The 22907-nt window shown below is 50.8% G+C and overlaps 8 protein-coding genes across 10 annotated transcripts; 5 read left to right on the top strand and 3 right to left on the bottom strand.

The window, feature by feature from the left end:
* Positions 1-85: 85 nt before the first annotated feature.
* FOXG_00070 (cortactin) lies at positions 86-4306 on the bottom strand. Its single transcript, XM_018376135.1, has 3 exons — positions 3629-4306; positions 1438-3573; positions 86-1387 (listed from the first exon to the last, which is right to left on the bottom strand). The coding sequence occupies exons 2-3, from the start codon at positions 3326-3328 to the stop codon at positions 1263-1265; spliced, it is 2016 nt and encodes a 671-aa protein (XP_018231651.1). The 5' UTR covers positions 3329-3573; positions 3629-4306; the 3' UTR covers positions 86-1262.
* FOXG_00071 (uncharacterized protein) lies at positions 122-1325 on the top strand. The gene is made up of 3 exons (XM_018376136.1): positions 122-327; positions 389-627; positions 756-1325. The coding sequence occupies exons 1-3, from the start codon at positions 268-270 to the stop codon at positions 781-783; spliced, it is 327 nt and encodes a 108-aa protein (XP_018231652.1). The 5' UTR covers positions 122-267; the 3' UTR covers positions 784-1325.
* A 209-nt stretch (positions 4307-4515) lies between the features above and the next one.
* On the top strand, positions 4516-6477 carry FOXG_00069 (uncharacterized protein). Its single transcript, XM_018376134.1, has 2 exons — positions 4516-5611; positions 5661-6477. Exons 1-2 carry the CDS (start codon positions 4925-4927, stop codon positions 5730-5732), a joined length of 759 nt encoding a protein of 252 aa, XP_018231650.1. The 5' UTR covers positions 4516-4924; the 3' UTR covers positions 5733-6477.
* Positions 6478-6734: 257 nt separating this feature from the next.
* On the top strand, positions 6735-10825 carry FOXG_00068 (uncharacterized protein). Of its 2 annotated transcripts, XM_018376132.1 has the most exons (4): positions 6735-8049; positions 8100-9202; positions 9254-10432; positions 10487-10825. In XM_018376132.1, the coding sequence occupies exons 2-4, from the start codon at positions 8201-8203 to the stop codon at positions 10661-10663; spliced, it is 2358 nt and encodes a 785-aa protein (XP_018231648.1). In that variant the 5' UTR covers positions 6735-8049; positions 8100-8200; the 3' UTR covers positions 10664-10825. The 2 variants fall into 2 exon arrangements, with proteins under 2 accessions (XP_018231648.1, XP_018231649.1); XM_018376133.1 differs by having other exon boundaries at positions 9254-10825.
* A 100-nt stretch (positions 10826-10925) lies between these two features.
* Positions 10926-15703, top strand: FOXG_00067 (uncharacterized protein). The gene is made up of 2 exons (XM_018376131.1): positions 10926-11926; positions 11977-15703. Exons 1-2 carry the CDS (start codon positions 11204-11206, stop codon positions 15475-15477), a joined length of 4224 nt encoding a protein of 1407 aa, XP_018231647.1. The 5' UTR covers positions 10926-11203; the 3' UTR covers positions 15478-15703.
* Positions 12040-19237, bottom strand: FOXG_00066 (dynamin GTPase). 2 transcript variants are annotated; one of them, XM_018376130.1, is made up of 4 exons: positions 18732-19237; positions 18288-18674; positions 16554-18206; positions 12040-16487 (listed from the first exon to the last, which is right to left on the bottom strand). In XM_018376130.1, exons 1-4 carry the CDS (start codon positions 18828-18830, stop codon positions 16176-16178), a joined length of 2451 nt encoding a protein of 816 aa, XP_018231646.1. In that variant the 5' UTR covers positions 18831-19237; the 3' UTR covers positions 12040-16175. The 2 variants fall into 2 exon arrangements, with proteins under 2 accessions (XP_018231646.1, XP_018231645.1); XM_018376129.1 differs by having other exon boundaries at positions 12040-18206; positions 18732-19181.
* Positions 19238-19442: 205 nt separating this feature from the next.
* Positions 19443-20011, top strand: FOXG_00065 (uncharacterized protein; the record flags this gene model as incomplete). Its single annotated transcript, XM_018376128.1, has 3 exons — positions 19443-19550; positions 19610-19740; positions 19860-20011. The coding sequence occupies exons 1-3, from the start codon at positions 19501-19503 to the stop codon at positions 20009-20011; spliced, it is 333 nt and encodes a 110-aa protein (XP_018231644.1). The 5' UTR covers positions 19443-19500.
* Positions 20012-20063: 52 nt separating this feature from the next.
* FOXG_17792 (uncharacterized protein) lies at positions 20064-22897 on the bottom strand. The gene is made up of 2 exons (XM_018397777.1): positions 22522-22897; positions 20064-22458 (listed from the first exon to the last, which is right to left on the bottom strand). Exon 2 carries the CDS (start codon positions 22437-22439, stop codon positions 21876-21878), a length of 564 nt encoding a protein of 187 aa, XP_018231643.1. The 5' UTR covers positions 22440-22458; positions 22522-22897; the 3' UTR covers positions 20064-21875.
* Positions 22898-22907: the final 10 nt, after the last annotated feature.

Raw genomic sequence — 22907 nt, 5'->3', positions numbered from 1 at the left:
TTGCTCCAGTTCCAAATGCTCTAAGATGGCTGTCTAGGTAGTACCTAGGCTGTTGCCGATGGCCAATTGAAGGTCCGCTGCCCGTGACCTTGATACTTCTTACATGGCGGGCGCAACATACCTTACTTCTTCTCCTCCACCCTCATCTCCATCACTTCTTTCTAAGGCGGCACCTCTCCTGCCTGCGCTTCTTCATCATACATCACCTCTAGGCGGTCTATCGTACGCACCTCAATCGCAGCAACACCAGCTTCGTTTATCTATACCATGTCTGCTCAAGATTACTATGGCGGCGGTGGCGGCGGTTACCCTCAGCATCCCCAACCTGTTCGTAACCAATCGCATTAAAAAAACCTTGATCGCAGTTGCTAATTATCTTGTTTCGCAGTCTTACGGTCCCCCCCAAGGTCAATACGGCCCTCCCCAAGGCCAGTATGGCCCTCCTCAGGGACAGTATGGTCCCCCTCAAGGGCAATATTACGGTCCACCCCAAGGCCAACCTCCCATGCAGTACCAACAAGCACCTCCTCAGCAAAGTGGTGGCAAGCGCGGCGGCGGCGGCTGCTTGACGGCTTGTCTGGCGGCCATGTGCTGTTGCTGTGTTGCTGAAGAGGGATGCGAGTGCTGGTAAGTCAACTCTCGTGGAGTCATTGGCGTCATCAACTATTGGAGGCTCTTGACTAGCACCAATTGAGCTCCGCGCATGCTCAAAACCAAACCGAAGCGAATACATACTGATGTGTGTCGCCCTCTAGCATCGATTGCTGTGACTGCCTCTTTTAAGCGGCCTGCCTCAGCAAACAAAGTTAATACGATCCCCACGATATATATAATAAGCCCGCGCATGGCTCTATGAAAACTCCAAGAATCATTACACCTCTTCAAACAATTTGTAAAAGCCTTTACGAATACTCTGTTCCTTGATTAATTAATATATGACGTTCTCTCGCAGAGATGGTGGACGTGGCATTATCAGGACAAACAGATCCAGTAACCGGACTGAACAGCCGAGTGCGGTTCAATGTTCGAGCATACTGACCGATCGATGGGCGTAGCTCGTCGTTACCAAGTACACGGCAATAGCTATTGTATCAAATACTGTCGACATAACCAATTGATATGAATATAGAACATTGAATCATTTGTTTTGAAACTGTACGCGAGCTGATAGCGTTCTTTCATCTACTGTCAAGTTTTTCCCCACCCCATAGGCTTAATACATTCCTTTCGCCTCATTATTGATAATAAAGCACGCCCGAAGATCACTGGTTGAGTTGCACGTAATTGGCAGGGAATAGACCGGCTTGTCCAGCATAGTGGCCAAACCACCAATCCTCGTCAGGGAACTCCAAATTGGTAATTGTGGCGTCTTCAGGGAAGCTCAATTCTGCAAGCAGGGTTTAGTAACTGGTTCTTTAGCGTGAGTGTGCATCTTACCATTATCTTCTGCCGCCTCGTAATCGTAGAGGGCAACAGCCGTGTGGCCGGCCTGCTGCTCCGGAGCTTGAGGCTCAGGCTCGGGCTCGGGCTCGGCAACAGGTGGTGGAGGAGGTGCCGCCGCCGCAGCAGCAGCCGGTTGCTCAGACTCGTCATCTCCCACCAGTTCAACGTAGTTGCTAGGGAATAGGCCGCTCTCACCTCGTGAGTTAGTACCCATCCACCAATCTTCATCCACCATGTCAATGTTAGTGACAACATCGCCCTCGATCAGGTCGATTTCGTTGTCTTCAGCCTTCTCGTAGTCGTATTGGATCACGGCACGATAACCTCCCTGAGACTCTTGAGCTGGCTGAGCTGCGGGTTCAGGAGCGCGATGAGGCTCTGGCTCTGGACTGGGCTCACGCTCGAGAGCGCCGGCTGCAGCAGCAGCTCCGACCCCAACAGCAGCCCCTACGGCAACACCTGCAGCCGCACCGCCAGCAAAACGGGCGGTAGATGAGACCTCCTTGTCGTCTGCAAGATCAGACTCTTTGGGCACATCAATCTGGCTAGGAGTAATAGGAGGTGGAGCACGCTGCTCAGGCGGGGTGCCGACTTCTGGCACAGGTCCACGGCTGACTGGAACAGCAACACGAGGGGGCGAGGGGGATCTCTCACGCTCTGCAGCTGTTTGGTAAGCGGAGGGGTCTTCCCGTTCGCCGTCCTGCTCATCTGCAGGTGCTGGTCGGCTAGGCAGTCCGGGAAGGGCAAAGCCTCCCGACGGTCGACCGCTAGGAACAGGCGGCGGTGTAGTGTCGTCCTCTGCAGGGCGAGCAGCGGGAGGGGGAGGGGCTCCTGCGCTGATAGGGGCAGTGTCCTTGAAACGGTCTCGTAGAGCTGACACACCTGATGGCGATGCTGGTGTATCCTCAGGTTGCTCGCCTGTGTTTTCCTGGCTAATCTGTCCAGGTACACCGCGACCATAATCACCGGTCTGCACTGGAGCCCAGCTCTTACCAGAGTAGCCACTCTTCCACTCGCTTCCGCTCTTCTGTGGCTGAACAGGAGAAGTACTACCGACAGGAGCAGGGGCGGGAGCACTGGCGGTGTCTTCCCCCCTCTCCCTGGCCTTTCGCTCGGCCCATAGTTGGGCAGGAGTCTTTCCGCCTTGATCAGCAAACGTACGGCTTGCAGCACCAACAGGGGCAGACTTGGCAGGAGCGGGAGCTCCAAAGCCTAAGCCGCCGGGTGTGGGAGCCTTTGTGCCCGAAAAGCCTCCTGCGCCACCAAACTTGTTGGCGACCTTGGGTTTAGGAAGAGATGTTAGACGTTCCGACTGAGCTGGCTGAGAGAAAGCAGACATGCGTTCCGACACAGGTCGAGACTCGTCCTCTTGAGGTTTCTCCAAGGCAGCAGGCTTAGCCTGTGCCCGGATTGCAGCAATGTCAACCTTTCCAACGGGTTCGTAGGATCCCTTCACAGGAGTTGGCCTGTCATCCTGGTCTTTTTGAGCCTGAGCACGAATAGCTGCAATGTCGACCTTGCCAATGGGTTGATAACCGCCCTTCACCACGTCACCTGGTGTGTCGTCGCGCTTGACGGGGGCGCTTCCGCTGGTAGTCGCCGTGGGTTGCTTGCTGAGATCAGCAATGTTGACCTTTGTAGGCTTGTAAGCAGACTCGACCTTTTCGATCTGAGTCCTCGTGACAGGAGGAGCATCAGCACCCCACCCATCCTCATCGACATTTTCCTCTCTTTTGGATCGAGCAGCGACGAGTGGGTTGGCACGGCTGGAGGTTGTCGGGGTGAAGACAGGCTTGGTCTTGACAGGAGGAGGTGCAGCAGAACGAGGACTGTCTGAGCTTCCAGCTGAGTACTTGGCGCCGGAAGCATCGGCCACCTTTTGCATGATGGAGTCAATTTCGAGATCGCTCTCGGAGCGAGCGGTAATCTGAACATGGTATCCGTGGAGGATCTTGGAAACCGCAGCAAGATGGCTGGTGAAGTAGCCCTTGGTTCGCTCAGGAACACCTCCTCCACACCATGCGATCAATATGTTCTTGGGAAGGCCACTGTTGGGGTCCTTGACCTTGGCAAATGCGAATTGAATGCGCCCTTCGCTAAAGTCCTCAATCAGATCGGCGAGGTCGCTTTCTGTATACATGTTAGCGGGCTGATGGGATGATAGACATCCCCTTGTGTAACATACCGCCTGTTCCTTGGACTTTGAGAATACTCTCCTTGGCTCCGCTGTCTTGGAAGGCATCAAAAGAGGGGCCTGGACCGAGAAAAGGGCCCAATGAGCATGAGTGGGAGAGTCGGAGGATGGCGGGGCACCGTTAACAACACTGCTGTAACTGCTCTTAATGGACGGGCCATTTATCGAGGTATTGAGAGATGCCATCTTGGGGATTCTTGAGATGTTAGGACGGAGTCAGGCAGACTTGAAGCTGAAGCTGACGAGCTAGGATGACGGAGATTGGGGGTGACGTTGGCACCGTTGCTGCGGCGGTGGCAGCTCCACACGGAGAGAGAAGATATAAGTTCCGGAGGCGTAGCCAGGGGAAGGATTATCGTGATCAATTCTCCAGTACGTCTGGTATCGCACAGCGTCGAGATATTGCTGTGGGAGCTGTATTTGGGAGAAGTTGAGAATGGAAACTGAACGTAGATCGGGGGACAGTGGGAACCTTGGGTAGAGACTACCTTACGGAAACCATACAGTAAAAGATCCCAGAAGTGGGTTTCTCGGAGTGTGGCTGATGATGTAGCTTCGTACGTCGTCTGCATCAGTGACCTAATGTTGGTAGCTTAAAGAATGCCCAACCTTGGGGCGGTCTAGCTGGTCTACAGTGGGCTGAGCGGGGTCAAGCTGTGCTGTTCATGCTTGTATGCGTTGTGTGCTCCGTTGTGCTGCTTTGATGAGCTGTTAACTGGTTATAGCGATGGGAGCTGTCAATGTCAGCATTACACATCAGAATGCATCTAGCAGGGCTATATGCAAGTAACCGGCTCCGGCAGCGGAGGGCTGATATTATCCGCCAGACATAAAGATACAAGCCAAAGGAAATGACGCAAGGACATTTTCCTATTTGCACAATCTGTTGCCCCTCCTCTCTCTGTATACGACTGCCCCTCTAGGTTTGTGAAAACTGATAGACACTGATTTTCTTTGATGATAATAAGTGCGAGTAATTTTCACACAAGCATGAATTTATGTGTTCTAAGCTTTATTGGAGTTTTCACTCGACGTAGAGTCATATTCCCAAATCCTAAGTGCCGTGCTCTTACAAAGAGAATTGCCTTTCCCTCTTTTTCCTACACCTTGCCTGTCATTGGATACCAGTATTTGTACCCCGCCAAAGTGAACCTTTGCCCCCCCAATTCCGTGGAGATTAATGAGTTGCTACTGACTGGACTGTCTTAAACTAATTCGACTCCGACTTGTTTCTTTCTCTCTCTTATCAGATCGAAACCCTGACGCATCCATCTCACCACCACCAAAATGTCTACCATCACGGAAATTACCAGTATCCCCGAGTGGGAGCAGCTGCTCAGTTCTGTCCCTTCCACTACCCTCGTCGTTGCATCGTTCCATGCGCCGTGGGCCGCACCATGCGCGCAAATGGCCACCGTCCTGTCGACTCTCGCTTCCGAATATCCAGTCACCGAACCTCCTACCACAAAGTGGGTTTCCATCAACGCAGAGGATCTGAGCGACCTCAGCGAGACGTACGATGTCACTGCTGTCCCTTTCCTTGTCCTTTTAAGGAACGGCCAAGTTGTCGAGACTGTGAGTGGCAGTAGTGCCGTAAAGGTGCGCACAGCGATCGAGACACAGGCAAAGCAATCTGGTCAGAATGCAGAGGCAAGCGCACAAAACGGTATCGACACCAACGATGCCGAAGCCGAGGAGCAAGATCCCGAGAAGAAGAAGGAGGAGCTCTTCAAGCGTCTTGGGGACCTCGTGAAGGCTGCACCCGTCATGCTCTTCATGAAAGGCACACCCAGCTCTCCTCAATGCGGCTTCTCCAGACAATTGGTTGGACTACTTCGCGACAACTCGGTCAAGTATGGCTTCTTCAACATCCTCGCCGACGACGAAGTTAGACAGGGGCTCAAGGAATTTGCGGACTGGCCAACATACCCGCAGCTCTGGATCGATGGCGAGCTTGTTGGTGGACTGGATATTGTAAGCCGCACTCGCATTTTCGCTTTGACTAATGCTGACAAATCCATAGGTCAAGGAGGAAATGGCCAACGACGCCGAGTTCCTTACCAAGTACAGCGTCAGCGCTCCCGCAGCTGTTTGAGGCGGAATACATACGTTACGAAACTCATGACGCATTTATGTTTAGAAGGCGTAACAATAGCCTGGCGCGTACTGCTGAATATTGCACTGCCTGGCCCTGGTGAAACTCAACCTTTTGAGTGATAGTATCCGGCAATGCAATATCAAGCATTCCGGCTGGTGGTTTGACAAGTGGCAAATTGAAGAGAGAAAACGAGGCCAAGAAGTCCTGAAGTCCCAGGAGGTTGAAAGCTAAGGCGCAGGGACTTTATCCAAGAATATTGTGGCCATGTAAAGCCGCGCTGATGAGCTCTTGTCGAACCTATCATGCAACTAATGGCTCACTGAATGGTTAGGCTGGACCATGTGTTCCCGAATACTTTTAATCGTTCATATCAGCTTATGCTTGAAGCTGGATGGGAAGAGGTTCACAATATCTACAGGAATAATAAAGCGTGGAGAGAAATGTAAATATCACCATTTCTATGCGATCTTAGCTGCAGACACATTGTAATTTGCCAAAGGCGACGGATTTACCGCTGGGTCCCAATGTTCGATTTGCATAACGTACTATAGTGATGGGATCGACATAGTGTCCTTAGTAGTACTGTAAGTCAGGGAATTGGTTATAGAAGGCCTCAGATACAGAGCGAAGAGTGTGGTGTGATGGAGTTTAGTGACAAATATCGGTGATAAACATGGGCCGGCTCCGAAATCCGAGCATCCATACAGCAGATGTCGAATCCGATGAACGAGAATGACTCACAGGCTAGGCAAGTAAGATTTGTGACTTTGACTCTTTTTAGCAGATTGTGGTTCGTTTGATTGAGATAGTTGCCGTAACGCCCGTTAAGTGATGAGTTTACTGCACCTGGCTGACTTCAGCCATCACGTTAAAGAAACTAATAAAAAAGAGGCCCAGGTAACTATGCCAATTGCAGAGAGCACTGGGATGGATGTTTCCTACAGGAAAGACACGTGCAAGATAGCAGAGGTATCACAAAGGCTCTTTTAAATCGAGGAACGAAGACAAGAAATACCCTTGTCTCTGTGAATGTAAAACAACCCCACCATCTTGCATCTAACATCGATGCTGGGATGCACACGCGTTCCTTGACTTGACTGCGGTGCCTAGTTCGTTTGTTCCTCATTCCCAGGCTGCCGGGCGGTTTAATAAGGCTGATGCTGACGGGACATTCTGGAGACCAAAAATTGGATTCAGATCTAGCCCTTTTCCTTTCCACCCTTTTTAGAGATCTTCTCGTTTCTCTCCTTATTTGAAGCAAGGCACCGGAGGTACCGACACCTCCATGATCAGCTTCAATCATCTCATTGATCCTTTGGTTGGATATCCTGCGTCATCTGCCCTCACAGCCTCTGTACCTCTGCTGACTGAGCTGACTGGGTAATTTCGACTCGACAAAAAAACATCCCGCCATTCTCCATCCATTTCATTCTGTCTGGAGTTGGAATCCATCTGTAACGCTCTATAGGTAGCTTGAGCTCAGGCGTCTTCTTTTGGGCCGTCTTCTCGCTATCTTCGCCTCCCGCTCCCGTCTTCTTCCTCCCTGACGGGATCGCGACCTCGCTATCGCTACAATCTCGGTCATCAACTATAGCGAGTGACCTGCAAAATCCCATTGCCTAGATTTGAATTCCCCGTCACACATCTCCAACAGACCGCAACTTTGGGTGCCCCTGGCCCCCGATATCTCCACGGATTATCACCATCCGCCCTTTCACCTCCACCGTATCACACTGTGCGGTGCCTCAAGTGGGAGGCTGTGCTGTACCGTGTTAATTCGCTGCTGCTGCTGCTGCAGACCTAAGGGCGTGCGGACGTGTCGGACTTGATCAACGCCACCTCTAGGTTCCTAGAGACCGTTTGGGGCGAAACGGTTCCATTATCCTGCGCAACTGTGTTGCGACATCAACATTGGTTCACCAGGCGGGTTGACTCGTGGAGCCGCATTTCCCGGTTGGTCAGACAAGTCTTCTGTTGACCAGGTTGCCGTAGTTGCGGCAGTATTCTGGAAGGGCGCTGTATTATTCATATCAAGCTCTTTTGGGTTCCGCCAACCGCTCAAGACTCAATATATTGATGGGGTTTCCCCTGGCGCTGACCAACTCTTGTCTCACCATCGTCTGTCAGCATTGGAGTCGGATCCCTCATCTCATCTGTTGAAACGTCCCGTCCGTTTCCTTCCCTTTGTCACAATGACCCCAACTCCTCCTTCGACCAACTCGTCTCAGGGAGCCCGCTCTCCCGAGGAACAGTTCCGCGTTGTGAGGAAGAGGAATCGCGTGCCTCTAAGCTGCTATCCTTGTAGGACGCGCAAGTATGTTACCTCTAGAGCATTGCATCAATATTTACTAACATCGTCCGTAGGTTGTGAGTTTAAATGACACCTCAACTCCTCATCCTTACTGATATCCGTCAGAAAATGTGACAGAAGTCATCCTTGCAGCAACTGTACGAAGCGCGAGGGTATGGGGACCACCTCATGCTCTTACGCCACGCCGGTTACACGCAAGAAGAATCAAAGTCAAGGAGACTCGAGTCCTGATGACATGCAGAATCGTATTGACCGTTTAGAAGGCTTAGTTTTATCCCTTATGCACGGAGGTGCTAATGTAGATGCTGCATCCGCCGCAGCCGCTGGAGCAGCGACAACACAATCCACCACGGACAGCGGATCTTCCGCGAAGGCTGGAAAAGGAGACGACAATGCAATGGCGTATGATGAGGAGGAAAACAGTGACGAAGAGGAGGGACTGGCCACGTCTTTGGGTTTTCTTAAAGTGGACACGGACAAAGGCAAGTCGCTGTATGTTGGCCAGGAACATTGGCATACCCTCCTTGCCGATATATCTGAGGTGAAAAACTACTTCACATCTCACAAGAAGGAGTTAGAAACAAGTTATGAGCGAGTCAAATCTTCAAAACCTATGGCTGCAAGAGAGGGGCCGACACTCCTGCTAGGAGCACTCCCTGCATCCGAGATTGAAATAAGAGCAGAGCTTCCCCCGAAGTCTGCTGTTCTGACGCTCTGCAGTCGATACTTCAACTCCATGGATAATGCTGTCAACATCATTCATGGACCAACATTTCAACAGCAGCTGAAAGACCACTGGCAAGATCCTAACAAGACGCCCATTATGTGGCTTGGTATGCTCTACTCGGTTCTCTGTCTAGCAATGCTGAGTTACCATAAAGTGGGCGACGAACCTCCTGAGTGGAGAGGGCGAACCCTTGAGCTTGCAAATGAATACCGGTTACGCACGGTACAATGCCTGATTAAATCAGACTATACAAAACCTAACGAATACACGGTTGAGACTATGATACTCTATGTATTTGGAGAATATTCGTCTCGATGGGATGCTGATTTAGGGTTGTGGTTAATCGTGTCTCTAATTGTTCGAATCGCGTATCGAATGGGTTACCACCGAGACGCCAAATGGTTTCCGTCAATTACACCATTTCAAGCTGTAAGCTGCACGTCGGCATGCTGCTAACATCGATTTGCTGATCATGCTTAGGAAATGAGACGGCGGACGTGGGCCCTCGTACGAATGTCGGATGTTATTTTCTCACATCAGGTTTCTCTACCCAGCATGATCTACGAAAATGATTGCGACACCCAACTCCCCAATAACATATTTGATGATGAGTTCAATCCCAGCATCAAGGAGCTGCCCCCTTCTCGACCATCGACTGTCGCTACTCCCATCGCCTACATGATTGCCAAGTCAAGATTATGTTTTGAGTTAGGAAACATCCTCCAGGCTACAGGACAAGTTGGCAAGCATGTGCCTTACGACGAGATTATTCGCTTTGATGCCAAACTACGACAGATCATGCAAGAACTACCGCCGCATTTAAAGTTAACGACATTAGAAGGGTCCCATGATCCAGTGACTTTGATCATCGCCAGGTTCAATGTCGATATTTTATACCAGAAGATTTTATGCTTGCTTCACCGCAAATACCTTCCCAGGGCGAGGCAGAGCGCAAGATATGCACACTCTCGGAGAGCTGCAATTGAAGCATCGTTGACCGCACTCGATCATCTGGCAGTATTGTACCGAGAATCACAATCCAACGGAAGGCTGCGCTCAGTCAGTTGGTTTGTGAAGTCGATTGCTACCAAAGACTTTACGTTGCCTGCAATGCTGATCATTCTTGATCTCCATTTTGACAACATTGCCGCGCAGTCTTCAGTTCCCCAAGACGATGAGGGTGCTTCAACTTGGAACGATGACCAACGATCCAAAATGATTGGCAGTTTAGAAACAGCGAGAGAAATTTGGAACACACTTGCAGATACCTCGATGGAAGCATTCAAGGCGGCCAAGGTCATTGATATCATGCTAGATAAGATCAAGGACCCTGCCTCGATCAGTTCAGAAATGCCGGGCGTTCCATCGCCAATGCCAGGCCTGACGCAAGGTGTTGGGACTGATGTTTCGCCGGCTATGGCCCCGGGTTTCGTCTCACCAAGCAGCTTACCCGATTTCAATGCGACGGCCAACCCCTTTTCGACGCCTAACCCGGCCGCCTTTATGGGTATGGACTTTGGCATGCCTGGGTCTGAAGGACTTGATTTTCAAACCGATGGATTTGCTGGGGCTGGTCCAGCTTCTCCTTTCTCCTCCATGTTCAGCAACCTGGGAGCTAACACTAACGCGGGTATGGATATGGGCGCGAATTTTGACTGGGTAAGAAGCGTTTCCGTCAAGAGATCACTTGTACCCATTTCTAACTTCGAATAGAACGCCTTCGAAAACTATACGCAGATGGCCAACTGGGGAGCAGACCAGAGTTTTCAGATATACGGCGCTGGAGGAGACCAGTCATCCCCGGGACAGACCTCTTCGTTGGGTGGTCGTAGTGGAAGCACGTCACAAGCGCCTGGACAAGGAGGTGGCAGAGATGCCAACATGCAATGATGCTGCAGCAATATCAGATAAAACAGTTGGTCTTGTGCTGTGATGTTATGATGGGCAACAAATGAAATGTAAAATCAAGCAACTCTACTTATTCAAATACCCCAGTGATGGGGCCCCAAATTGGATTCTTTGAAGTCTCACAAATATGTTATTAATCACCAACTCGTTCCATGCTTATGTCATAATCAAAGTGGGCCCCCGGCCAACACTGTTATCGATAAGTTCAGAACTTTTGGCTCCTGCTCCCTTCTCTAAGGTATCGCTCCCCAATTCGAGACAACTCCGTGAATTTACTTCACGCCGCATTACGAGCAACGTTTGGTCTGTACAGAAAAGCAGGCGACGTTTGAGCGTCCGATCCTCATTGCTTACACTAGATTGCAGCGCGATAGCTTTCCCCCTTGCTCCTTACCATTCACGCAGACAAGTGTTGACCATCCTTTTCACTCCACATGCTTGATGATCCATCAAACAAGTTGTTTCTTTTTGTGCCTCCTGTTCTTACTCATCACTGCTATTCAGTAGCACGTCAGATGAGGGATGATTATCCCAGAGAATCAAGGGGCCGACGCCTCTGGTTTAACCGTCACCCCAGGAGCATCAACAACCAGTGGTAGAAGCGAGGCCGACGTGCACATGGCTGATGATCTGGATTATGAGCCCTCAGATGCCTCTAGCTATGACCCTGCAGCGGCTCTACTCGATGCCATCTCCCAGCCCTCGAAAAAAAGGCGACAGTCAATAGATGTCAAGGCTGTCCAGCAAACTAAGAAAGTTAGGCTTGATAAAGCCGATCTTCCAGGCCCGCCGGCTCAAAGTCTTGTGAAGGATCGAGCCAAGCAGCTCCCGGAACAGATATGGCAACATATCTTCACTCTTGTACCACCCAGAGACCTGGGTCGTTTGTTGGCTGTCAACAAACTATTCCATGCCTTTCTTAGCCCCCTTTCCACTCATTCCCCAGTGTGTTATAGTGATAGACCGTCATCCTTTCCTTTACTGAAGCCAGATGCCATCTGGCAAGCTTCAAGAAGACTGTTTTGGCCGCGCATGCCTGCACCCCTAAAGGGGAAATCGGAGATTCAGATGTGGCGTCTCGTTTGTTCTGTGTCTTGCCAACTCTGTGGTTTGCAGAGCCAGAAAAAGCTACCATCTTCGAACAACGAAGCTTGGTGTCGTGGTCCAGGTCCAAGTGACGTCTGTCCCGTTTTCCCCTTTTGTGTCTTCGCTTGCGGAAATTGCCTGAAGAAAAAGGGCATCAAGGTAGGTGTTTCCAGGATTCTCCCCGGATGCAATTCTAACGTCAGCAATAGGAACTAGAACTCCTCTTGTCTTCTTCATTTCCTTCTGTTCTGCTCCCAGGTCTTCCTCCGGTACTTGTGGATGCCGATATGCATGTAATACATCCCCGTGCCATACAGGCGGGAACTGTGCCGCCACACATCCAGGTTACCAAACTCTTCTGGTCGGAGCATGTTGAACAAATCAAGCTGGAATTCGAAAACGTCAAGGCGCTAGGGTTTGCTGCTGCCGAAGAGTGGATAAAAGGTCTAGAGATCCGAGGAAAGCAGGCTCTAGCCGATGCCTCTCGTTGGGAAAAATGGGCTGGTTCAGGTGGGATGGCTCAGTTTCAGGCACCGAAGACTGCTGCCAAACCAGAAGCTCCATTCTCATTTACGCCTCTGGCTATTTCAGCTCCCCTTAGTAAGACTTCATCAGCTCCCGCTCAATCAATCGGTGAGCACCATCGCCAAACACCTGTTGCAGATGACACCCGTGGATCAATGGTGCAATTGGAGGCTAACCTCCACCCCTTACGCACCCCAGTTCAGCAAAAACGGACGAAGGAGGAGGCGGCTCACCTCAAGGCTCAAAGACGGACCGACATTGAGAATCGAGCCATGCTTCTTGATCCTCCGTTGACTGCGAATGTTCTGGCTCATATTCCATCTTTTCAGGCAGCACTTCAACTTATCACGCCGCTTGATGATCACGCATGGGAACTCTTGAAGCCCCGTCTTCTCGCTCAGAGGGTAGAAGCGGAGCTGCGAGAGAAGCAAAGTTGTAGCAACCCTCAAACACTTGGAGACAAGCTTCCGACGATGGAGGCTGATAAAAAGCCCGCTAGGGAACCAAGAGAAGTTACAGACCAGGAATGGGATGATATCCAGGGGCCCGTTCGAGCGCGCATATCGGAATATGCAGACGAAATCATCGAAGGATGGAACAACGGCGCCAAGGTCAAGAGAAAGAATTGTCCACAATATGCCGCAGATGTGCTGCTTTACGTTCGTAAAAGGTTCTATGCCGAAGTTGCAAAGGACACTGCTGCCACAATCGCGGCAGGGAAGAAGCCGATTGTCGAGCCCCTAGAGGGGCCTTGGACTCAACGGTTGACACTGGAGAACATGAAGTGGGTCTTTGATGTCAAGGTCAAGCCCCGTACCGAACCTATGCGCAAGGAGTTGTTTCTTTGTAACAGCTGCCTTGGTGTGAATGGAGTCTTGAAATTCTTTGGATTCGAGGGTGTGCTTCAACACTATGCAGCCAAGCACACAGTTGCTCTCAGTCTGGGTAATGTTGTCGTGCACTGGAGAGCGGAGTGGCCAGAAGTGCCTCCTTTTAGTCCTGACCCTCTCGCCAAAGAGAAAGCCTATTATGACAACGAGCCACGCAACTCACTCGCGTCAAATGTTCCAATTCAACAAAGCTATTCTATCTTTCAGCCTGGTACACCAGCAGGATATGCTCTGCCTGTTTACGGCGCAGAAGCACCGCCATTCTCATTTTACAGTTCCAGGCCTCCAATTCCTCCTGTATCTGTATACGGGCAAAATTCAGCCCATACCTACGGTCCATCTTACTCAACAACAACAACATATTACGACCCTGCAACATATTCTTCATACCCAGGACCGTTTTCTTCGGGCATGGCACATGGCTCTCAAAGACAATTGAACAGCTACACAAGACCTCCGGTTCCAGTCCCTAACCCTTCCGAGTTTGTATCATATTCCAACTACTACGATAGCAATAACATCGCCTCAGTCAACAGCACTCATCAATACCAACATGAAAGTTTCATCAGGAGCACTCAATCTGTCTGGTCAAAGGTTGGGCATCATAAGAAGATCCCACCTGCAGTTAGGGCTTACGTCGCCATTTACCATGCTAACAAACTGTTCGAGGAGTCTGAGAGCGAGATCCTACCGTTGTCGCTGTTCATTGAAGCCACGTCGAAAAATAAGAAATTACGCAGTCTGAGGGCTCTCAACGGAGTTTCTTGCAAGGTGTGCAACGACGACAACATATTTCACGTACCTCAACTCGCCAGACATTTTGAATCAGAACATGTCGAAAAGCCAAGGAGTCAAGGACGAGCACATATGGATTGGCGAACAGAAATGATAAAAATGCCTGAAAATGAGCGAATGGCTGGACTGGAAATCAAGACTCGGGGAGACTCTGTCTTGTACACTCTTGTTAAGGAGGCTCTTCCCTGGGCATTCGAACAAGCCTTCATAGACAAATATGCTTCGAAGCCTGCGCGAACAACACCCAATAAGACACCACCTCCGCGAGTGTCAGTGCAGTCGCCAGCTCAGATCTTCACTACTATGCCAAGCAATCGATCAAGGGAAGAACGCCAGCAAAGTGATGTCGGGCATGTGAGGGAGCAAACGCAGCAGCCGGGTCATGCGGATCTGGGAAGTCAGTCCTTGGCATCAAGTCGACTAGACCTGCGCCTTTCTGCACATATCGAGTCTGAGCCAGACATACCGCATCTTCGTCCAGCAAGCGAGGTTTATGGTCGAAAGATGGTCGGGGCTAGAAGGACACAGGGGAAACCTGCATCCCAAGCCGCTGATAGTGCTTCAACGTTTGGTAACTACTCGCCATCGGACTTCGAAAAGTTTCAAGATCCACATAATAGAAGCAACAAGATCGAGACTGAGCAGGAAGTCACCACTTATCATGTTTCATATCCCACAGGGCCGCGGAACAAGGCTCATTGGCGCGAAGAAAAATCATCCGATTACCGTGACGTCCGAGAACAGCGTTATTCGGACCCAGAACCAGCTAGTCCACGTAACAGAAGCGCATCGGTTGGCGACCGGCCTCAAGACCATCATCCGTTAGTGGCCACCTCGGTCGCTGCAGCACCCAGCTACGCGGAGGTCGAAAGAGGGGGGCGTGAAGAGCCTCATGTGGCTCAGAACCACCAGACAGTTGAAGAGGAGGTCATCTACGTTGACGAATCCGGATGGGAGATTGGAAGAGGTCTTAGAGCCCGAAATACCCTACCACAGGAATCCAGATATGGCCCGGTCAACGCTGAAAGGTTTGGCGAGCATGCCCGACCTTCACCCTCATGGTTTAACAACCATAACCAATTCTATTATAGAGAACCTAGCCCTCGGTCTCAATATGCACCACCAGAACGCCACTTCGATCCTCCAGCTAATTCCGATCATGTCTATTATAATCGTCACAGTACTCGTCCTCCGCTAGAGCATTCAGATGCATATGAAGTCGTCGAGGTTAATCATCCAGACGGCGACTACTTCATCAGGCGCCCTGTACGACAGGTTGACAGGCCATACCATGCCTATGAGACTAGACAGCCACGACCAGAGCAGAGCATATTCCCTCAACGAGGAATAGCTCAAGGCCCTTCGGGCTACAACTTGAGTCATGAAGCAGATCCTCATATTCCGAGTCGGCCCGCTCTTATGCCTAATTATAACGACAACCCACGATATCCTTCTTGTGCAACGGGGGGAACACCAGCGGACCATGGGAACCAGCGATGATCTACTCAATGCACTCCAGTGTCGTAATGGAGGAAAGATGACACCAACTAACTAGTGCCGGTTCGTGTATACATATCTATATATACAAATCACTGCAACATCGTGTGTAAAATGTCTTTCTTCATTTGAAGTCGGTCCTTTCCCCAGACAATTCAGAGAACGTATTCATCATTTGACAGATGTTATAAAGTAGTACATTGTGTGTATTCTGCTAGGACGACGAGCCGAGTTTGGTTTGCTTTTTTACATACATACATCCATACATACAGGCCCTCCTCTTGTATTCCGATCCCGTCTTCTCGTTAGAGCCATTATCAGAAACTAAAGCTGAGTCTGGCCGCAATTCCAATGCCAGTTGGTGATGTACAAGATAAGAGGGAAAACGATGATAATGAAAAGAACAAAATTACAACACTCTTTTCTTCTCTCGTTTCTCTCCTTTATTCTGCTTTTCCTGCTCTGCTCCTCAATGGAGCAGAGCAGTCAAGATTGGTTCAAGAGCCCGAGCCCGTGACCAAAAGCGATCGACATTGTTTGGTGTTTCCAAGTTATGTTCCGCCTTTCTCCTTCGAGTCTATCCTTCCATCCGTATATGGCTGTTACTGGTCTTTCTTTTCTTCATTATTGTCAGGTTGAACGGGACGCTGTCGCATGGTGACCATTTGCCAGAAACCCATAGATCAAAATCAGTGCTGAATCTACAACACCTCACCAATGATCTTAGCGGCCTCACGGTAGGTTTGAAGCAGGCGCTCGCACTTCTCACGCTCCTTCTTGACGCCATCATCCTCGTAAAGGAGCTCCTCAAAAAGAGATTCCTTGTAGAGCTCGCTAACGAGGCGGTTCTGAACGACGTCCTTACAGTGGTTAACGAGGAGGTGCATGACAGCTTTAGGGACCTGGTCGGCGATGGACTCGCGAACAATGTTGAAGTAGGAAGAGATAAGAGCTCGGATAAGCTCCGTCTCCATGGCCTCGCGATCTGTCATAGCTGGCTCCGCGGATTCACCCTGGTGGTGGGGGTTAGTTTCGTGTGAGAAGAGGAGACCGGGCACCTGTAGATCCTCGGAACTTACCATCTGGGATGCCAAGCCGTAGTTCTTCCCTGTTCTATCGTACAAGTCATCCTCGGGGGCCATTGTTGTCGCTGTAGATGGCCGGGCAAACTCCCTCTCCCGACGCACAATAGGGAAGCTTGTCTCCGAGTTTTGGCTGATATGTCGTCCGTTAGGCATATTGGGCATGGCGCCAGGGCTGGGAAGGGGACCGCCAATGGTCTGGCCATCCTTGCCGAAAAAGTAGTTCAAGAAGGAATCTCGGGCACCTCCGAGTCCCTGTTGGTTGAGTCGAGCAGGTGAAGCTGAACGAAGAGTGCCGTTTAAATGCGTCGCGTTCATAGTGGCAGCAAGGCTGGAGGTTCCGTTCTCGCGGACTGAAAGAGAAGGCGATATGCTTCGAGGAGGCTTCGTGGCCTTGGTTCTTCCTGACTTGGTCTTTTCAGGCTTATCAAGAGGGCCACTGACACCGTCCTCATTTTCAGGGCCATCACCATCGGCCTCAAGCTCCTGCAGACGCCGCTTCTCTCGGCGCTCGCGCTCCTCCTGGATCAGCCTTTTCCGTTCTCGCTCCTGCTTTGCACTGACTACGTTACTCATGGCGGCGGCTGCGCCAAGGAAGTTAGGGTGATTAGTATTGATATAGGCGCGTTGGATAGAGATGAGTGATTCGACATATGACGAAGCAGGACCAAGACGCTCACGGAGCAAGTCTGAGACTGTCTCGATGAGCTTGGCCTGAAGTCTGGGATATCGTGAAAGCTCGGTGGAGCCACAAGTGTGGCAAATCTTGATCAGCTCTTCGTACACAAGTTCAACACAACGTTGACTAGGAATTTCCAGAAGCTTGATCTGAGGCTTCACCAGAAGATCGAAAGCCATCTCCGGCACAAAAAGACTGGGTCGGGGTCCAGTAGAGTTTCGGATCGCGGTCCGGATATCGAGGGCGGAGAGGTTGGATGTAGGGTCGATAGTGTCAAGTGCGCTGCCGAAGACAGAATTGAAAATGTAGTAAATACGAGCGCCGCCACATAACTCCTTGGTAGAAATCTCGGTGGAGGTACCGTCAATGGAAGAAATGAAAGAGTTGGCGAAGCGCGTCATTTGCTGGAGGATGAGAGAGCCACGGTGCTCCTTTCCACTGAAATGCATGTCACCATAACTGGCCAACTCCTGTTGCGTCTGCCCCATAAGAGTGTTGAGTCGAGCTTTGATGTCAGGCAAACGCTCACGGATATGACCCATCAGAGTAGTGTTGAGGGTCTTAGCCAGGTAGTGAGTGCCACATCGAATGGAGATGTTACGATAGGCAGGATGGTGCTTGAAAAAGTCAGCCTCGGCCTGGAGAGCATCCTCCATAGGCTTGTTTCCCTGAATATCCTGCTGCGATCGATTGACAACGCCGATAAAACCAAGTTTTAGAGGATAGACGCGGCCTGAAAGAATATCTAGAGCGTTTGTGCCATGATCCATGAGGTCAACCTTTGTCAAGACACCAATAGTCCTTCGGCCAAGGGGGTCAACATGGCGGGCGAGTTTGAGGGCTTCCGAGTTAACGATATCGACGTTGGCGGGAGACACGGCGAGGATAATACTGTTAGGCTTGGCAATATATTCGGAAATAAGGTTTCGAGTCTGCTTCTCAATATCGGTAGGCTGGTCGCCAATGGGGACCTATGGATGGGCTATGATCAGTAATGTCCAGGGGTAAAGCGATGCTAAAGATCATGGAGGTGGAAAGAACAGGAAACTCACCTTGGTTAGTCCCGGCAGATCCACCAGAGTCAAGTTAAGAACATGAGGAGAGTAGATCTTGAGGTTGATAGGTTGTCGGTTGATACCCTTGTTGTTGCCGGCAACTCGGGATGTCTCGTTCTCAATTTCGCGCTTGACATCGCCAAAATCGTTGAACCTCCGGTTGGGGATGTGGTGGAACTCTGCCCACTCGGAACGGCGAGCAGCACCGGGGGATCGATAAGGATCGCTTGCAGGGTCGGGAGCGTTCTCATCTTCGGTAACGTTGATGAGCTGAAGGATCAGGGGACGACGAGTGCAGATGCCGGCTCCGCGCGGTAAAAAATCTCGGCCGACGATATTCTCAAGGACAGAAGATTTGCCTGCAGATTGGGAACCGACAACAACCTAAGTAACGGTCAGTCAGTGCTAGAGTAACCAATTCAGGTAGCAAAAACCGCATACGATCTGAGGGAGATCCAAAGAGTCACTGCCAATGGTATTGAAAACCAAGTCTTGCAGCTTGTTGACCGTGGTGAGCAGATCCTCGCCAAGAGCAGCCATGATGATAAGAGTCCGATTTTGTGACGAGCGAGTTTGAGATATACCGATGACAGAAACAACAGGACAGGACAGGACAGGACAGGACAGGACAGGACAGTAGAGTCAAGTAAAGCGTCCGTCACGAAACCCAAGACAAACACAAGGACACGGAGGATGTTTCGAATAATGCGCGCGTTGTCGCTAAATTCAAAATCCGTCGTCAGTTCCGGGAGTTCATGCGGTTCGGTCTGGGAGGCTCAGGCTCAGGCTGAGGATGGCTTTGCTTTGCTTTGCTTCGCTTTGCGCAGTGGAGTCGAGAGCACTTTTGGGGTGATTCACGTGTATTTGCATAATGTTCAACCACCCCCAGGCCAAGGTAATGTAGGGATGGATACCTAGCACCTATTTTTTAGGCCTTGTAATGCCTAGCTCTAGGCCGCTTTACTGGCTCCACCGGAGGTTTCTCGGCTGCGAGGTGCCTCCCCTACTGACCGCTTTCACACCTGATTTACTCCGGAGTTGCGTTGCAGAGGCCGTGCCACGTCACCAGCCACACCTGACAGGATGTTCTTATCCAACACTAGGTGCTTTAACGAGGTTCGCCACAAGGCCTGACTTTTCTACTGTGCTACATGAAGATGGCAATAGAAGCACTAGAAATCAGCCAGAAGACCAGTACGGACACGGAATCATGAGTACTTTCGGTAGCCCCGGCCCTTTGCCAACTACAAAGCCAACACCGTGAGTTTAACATCGTCTACTGAGAACAATTCACTAAACAGTTGTGTCGTTCTGAGCAGACCACAGCGTGGAAGCTTCCCTCTGGATCATGATGGTGAGTGGACTGTACAAAACAACACATTCAATGGTAGAAGTTTGACCAAAGCAACTGCAGGCGAGTGCAAGACGTACATGACAAAGTATCTTTCATGTATGAAAAAGGTGCGAGGTCTAAATGACGAAGAATGTCGCGACCTTGCAAAGGCGTATCTATCATGCAGAATGGACAGGTGAGCCTATAATTCTTTGACTTATGACGCATACACGTAGACAAATATCTCGGAACAAAGCGGGCTAATAGCGACGGGTATTTTAGAAATTTGATGGCTAGGGACGAATTCAAGAACCTTGGTTTCACAGAATCTCCACCTCCTTCAGCTGTAAAAGCGACGCTAGAGGGTGATAAGGGAACCAAGGATTGAAAGAGTGGTTAAAACGCTTTCCCTCAATTACCTAGGTAGGTAAGTATGGGATTCGACAACTTAAGGAGCCGACTCTCGTACACACTGCCTTATATGTAACGACATTGAGGCTGATACGGACTCTAATTCCTTACTAAGATAGCATTCGAGCAAATGAGAGCAATACACATCAAGCCTCCAGTCCCCGCTTCAACTACTGTATCATAAGAACCTAGCAGATGGCGGTGGACGATTATCCACTATAGAAATCTATAGGAACTGCCATATACTGACTCCCTGCACCTTGCAAAGCTCCCAACAACAAAAATCAATGAGATCATAAGCTTTCGTATTCCTGTCTCATACTTAGACGGAGGCTTTTGTTGCTGGTGGTGATGCCCTGACGCAACCAAACCAGCCGTCTAACATCGCGTTGCCTGGTCAACCCCAGCCGGTTCGATTTGCGACCACCATTAAAACTATCGACCACTAACTACTTCATAGTAAAGCTATCCTTCATCACTCTCTATACCTTGTCAAAACCCTTCTTATTTACCGTCTTGGCCATCTCTTTAACCCTTTTCTCTGCCGGACAGAATATTCTTCCTCCATACCGCATAAATCTCTTTCCCTCATCTTCTGGCAAACATGCCAGGCACAGCGAGGATGATGGAGCCGAAGCGCAAGGTGACTCCTCCGTCACCTTCTTACATGACAGACGAGCAGTTCGGTATGACACACGGAATTGAGTATGGTGACGAAAGTCCTTGGCTAATTTGTCCCTCTGCTGAATAGCCACCTACCTCGCAGGTCTTCGGTCAAACCGAGTCGCCAGACCTGGAGGTGCAAGACCTCAACCAGCTGGTGCCCGTCCAGTTCCTAGCCGCTCAAGTTTGCACCGCCATAGTACGGGCCGATTCACACCTGATCTTGCTTCTCCTGCCGAGAGCGCACCTCCTATTCTTGACCGTAAGGACTCGAAGAGTCCTAGCGTTGCTGGTGGCAGTCTTGCCTCTAGATACTCTACCATCAGCAGAACAAGCCCAGACTACTATCCAACTTCAGCTACAAATCCTTTGAGGCCATCGGACGTTGTTCCCTCAGCCACATACATGGAACGAGGTCAAAGATGGATGGAGAAGGAAGAAGCAAGCTCATTGCGCGACGCAATGGAGGAGATGGACATAAGGAAGAGCACAAAATCGCCTGTTCAGGAGACTCCTGAGGATGATACTCGTCTATACAATGCTGCTCTTGATGAAGCTGCTGAGCTTGTCTGGCAACATCAACATGGCACACCTTCTCCCCGTCCCGACGGGCCTTACCGCTATAAGCCACACCTCAGAAAGAATAGCTACGCCCATGCTCGTACTGCTAGTGTCGGCGGTACGCGATCATGCTCAGGCAGTTCTTCAGATGATGAAGGGATCGAACGTGAAAGCCGACCTGGGTTAGAGCAGAGGCAGCCAAGCATACAGTCAAATCACAAGAACAAGACATATGGCAGCATTGGTCGTTCAGGCAAGGCTCCAGAGCAGAGACGCCAGGGAAGTCTGAAAAGAAACATTAGCGGGGAAGTCGGGCGTCCCTTTTCTGAAGATCAGATTTGGGAAGAACCTGAAGTCTCAACTTCAAATAACATGAGCTTTTCTGGTCGTGCATCACCCGAGAAGCTTGGCAACCGAGCTCAGACAGCTACAAACCGAGTCCGCTTCGAACCCCCACGGGAAGAAGAAGAAAAGACTAAGCCCCTTGAGCGAGTTGAAATACACCGCAATCCTCCCACACGCTCTCGTAATCCTCTCTATACAAGAAACCGCTCCAACGACGGTTCCGTCTCTGTCGATGACAAGGTGGAGAGAAAGAACGGCATGGAAGTTCGGAGTCAGGACATTCGCGCGGCCACGAGTATGCGCTTGAAAGATCGCAGCCCAAACCTCCCGGAACCCACAGCCGTCAGTGACAGTCCGGGACGGCCCATTGTAAGCTTCGACGCCAACTGGAAAGCCCCGGACGAGTCCACTGATACCACCCCAGACCGGTCGCTTCCGGCAACCCCCAGCAGATCCTCCTCCTCCTTCGCCCAGCCGGAGAAACCCATGGCGGTACCTGGTATCGTTGTGGCGGAGGAAAGTTCGCCGATGCCCAGGGCGCCAACGGGAACGAAAATCCCGTCGATCTGCGTAGACGAGACATCCCATAGCCCTAGAGGCTCCGTACCTTCGATCAACGTCCCTGGTATTGCTATCGATGAGGCTCCGGGTAAGGGAGGCAGCATTCCTACAATCATAACCCCTGACGACAAACCGAATCCACCCTCCCGTCCGCTACCTAATCCCGTTGCCAGGGGAGCACCCCGTTCTGCACAAAAGCCTCGTGGCCATTGGTCCCCAGCCCCTGGCAGCAATAGGCGAGCCGTCACGATTTGCCATGAATGTGGCATGCCCATTGAAGGGCGTTTTGTGGCCCTAGCGGGAAGCAATGAGCGATTCCATCCGCAGTGTTTCAGCTGCTATACTTGTGGTACTAACCTACAGGCGATGGAGATTAGCCATGAGCCTGATCACCTTCGTCAGGAGCGGCTTGATCGCATCAGACGTCGCGCGGCTGGTGAGATACTCGAAGAGGAGCCGGGCAAAACGATGGCCGAAGACGGAGATGAGCGTCTACGGTTCTTTTGTCACCTCGATTGGCATGAGCTGTTCGCGCCGCGTTGCAAGCACTGTCAGACCCCTATTCTCGGTGAACACATAGTCGCTCTTGGAGCTCACTGGCATTACGGTCACTTCTTCTGTGCCGAATGTGGTGACCCATTCGAACATGGCATGACGCACATTGAGAAGGATGGTTATGCGTGCCCCTATAAAAGTCCAGACGAAGCGCACCGAACGTCGAGCTCCAAAGTGCAGGAAATGCG

The sequence above is a fragment of the Fusarium oxysporum genome, chromosome 1 (genome assembly GCF_000149955.1).
Source record: "Fusarium oxysporum f. sp. lycopersici 4287 chromosome 1, whole genome shotgun sequence".
NCBI classification, from domain to species: Eukaryota; Fungi; Ascomycota; class Sordariomycetes; order Hypocreales; family Nectriaceae; genus Fusarium; species Fusarium oxysporum.
Note: the sequence above shows the minus strand (reverse complement) of the source record. Positions and strands in the feature narration are given on the sequence as shown.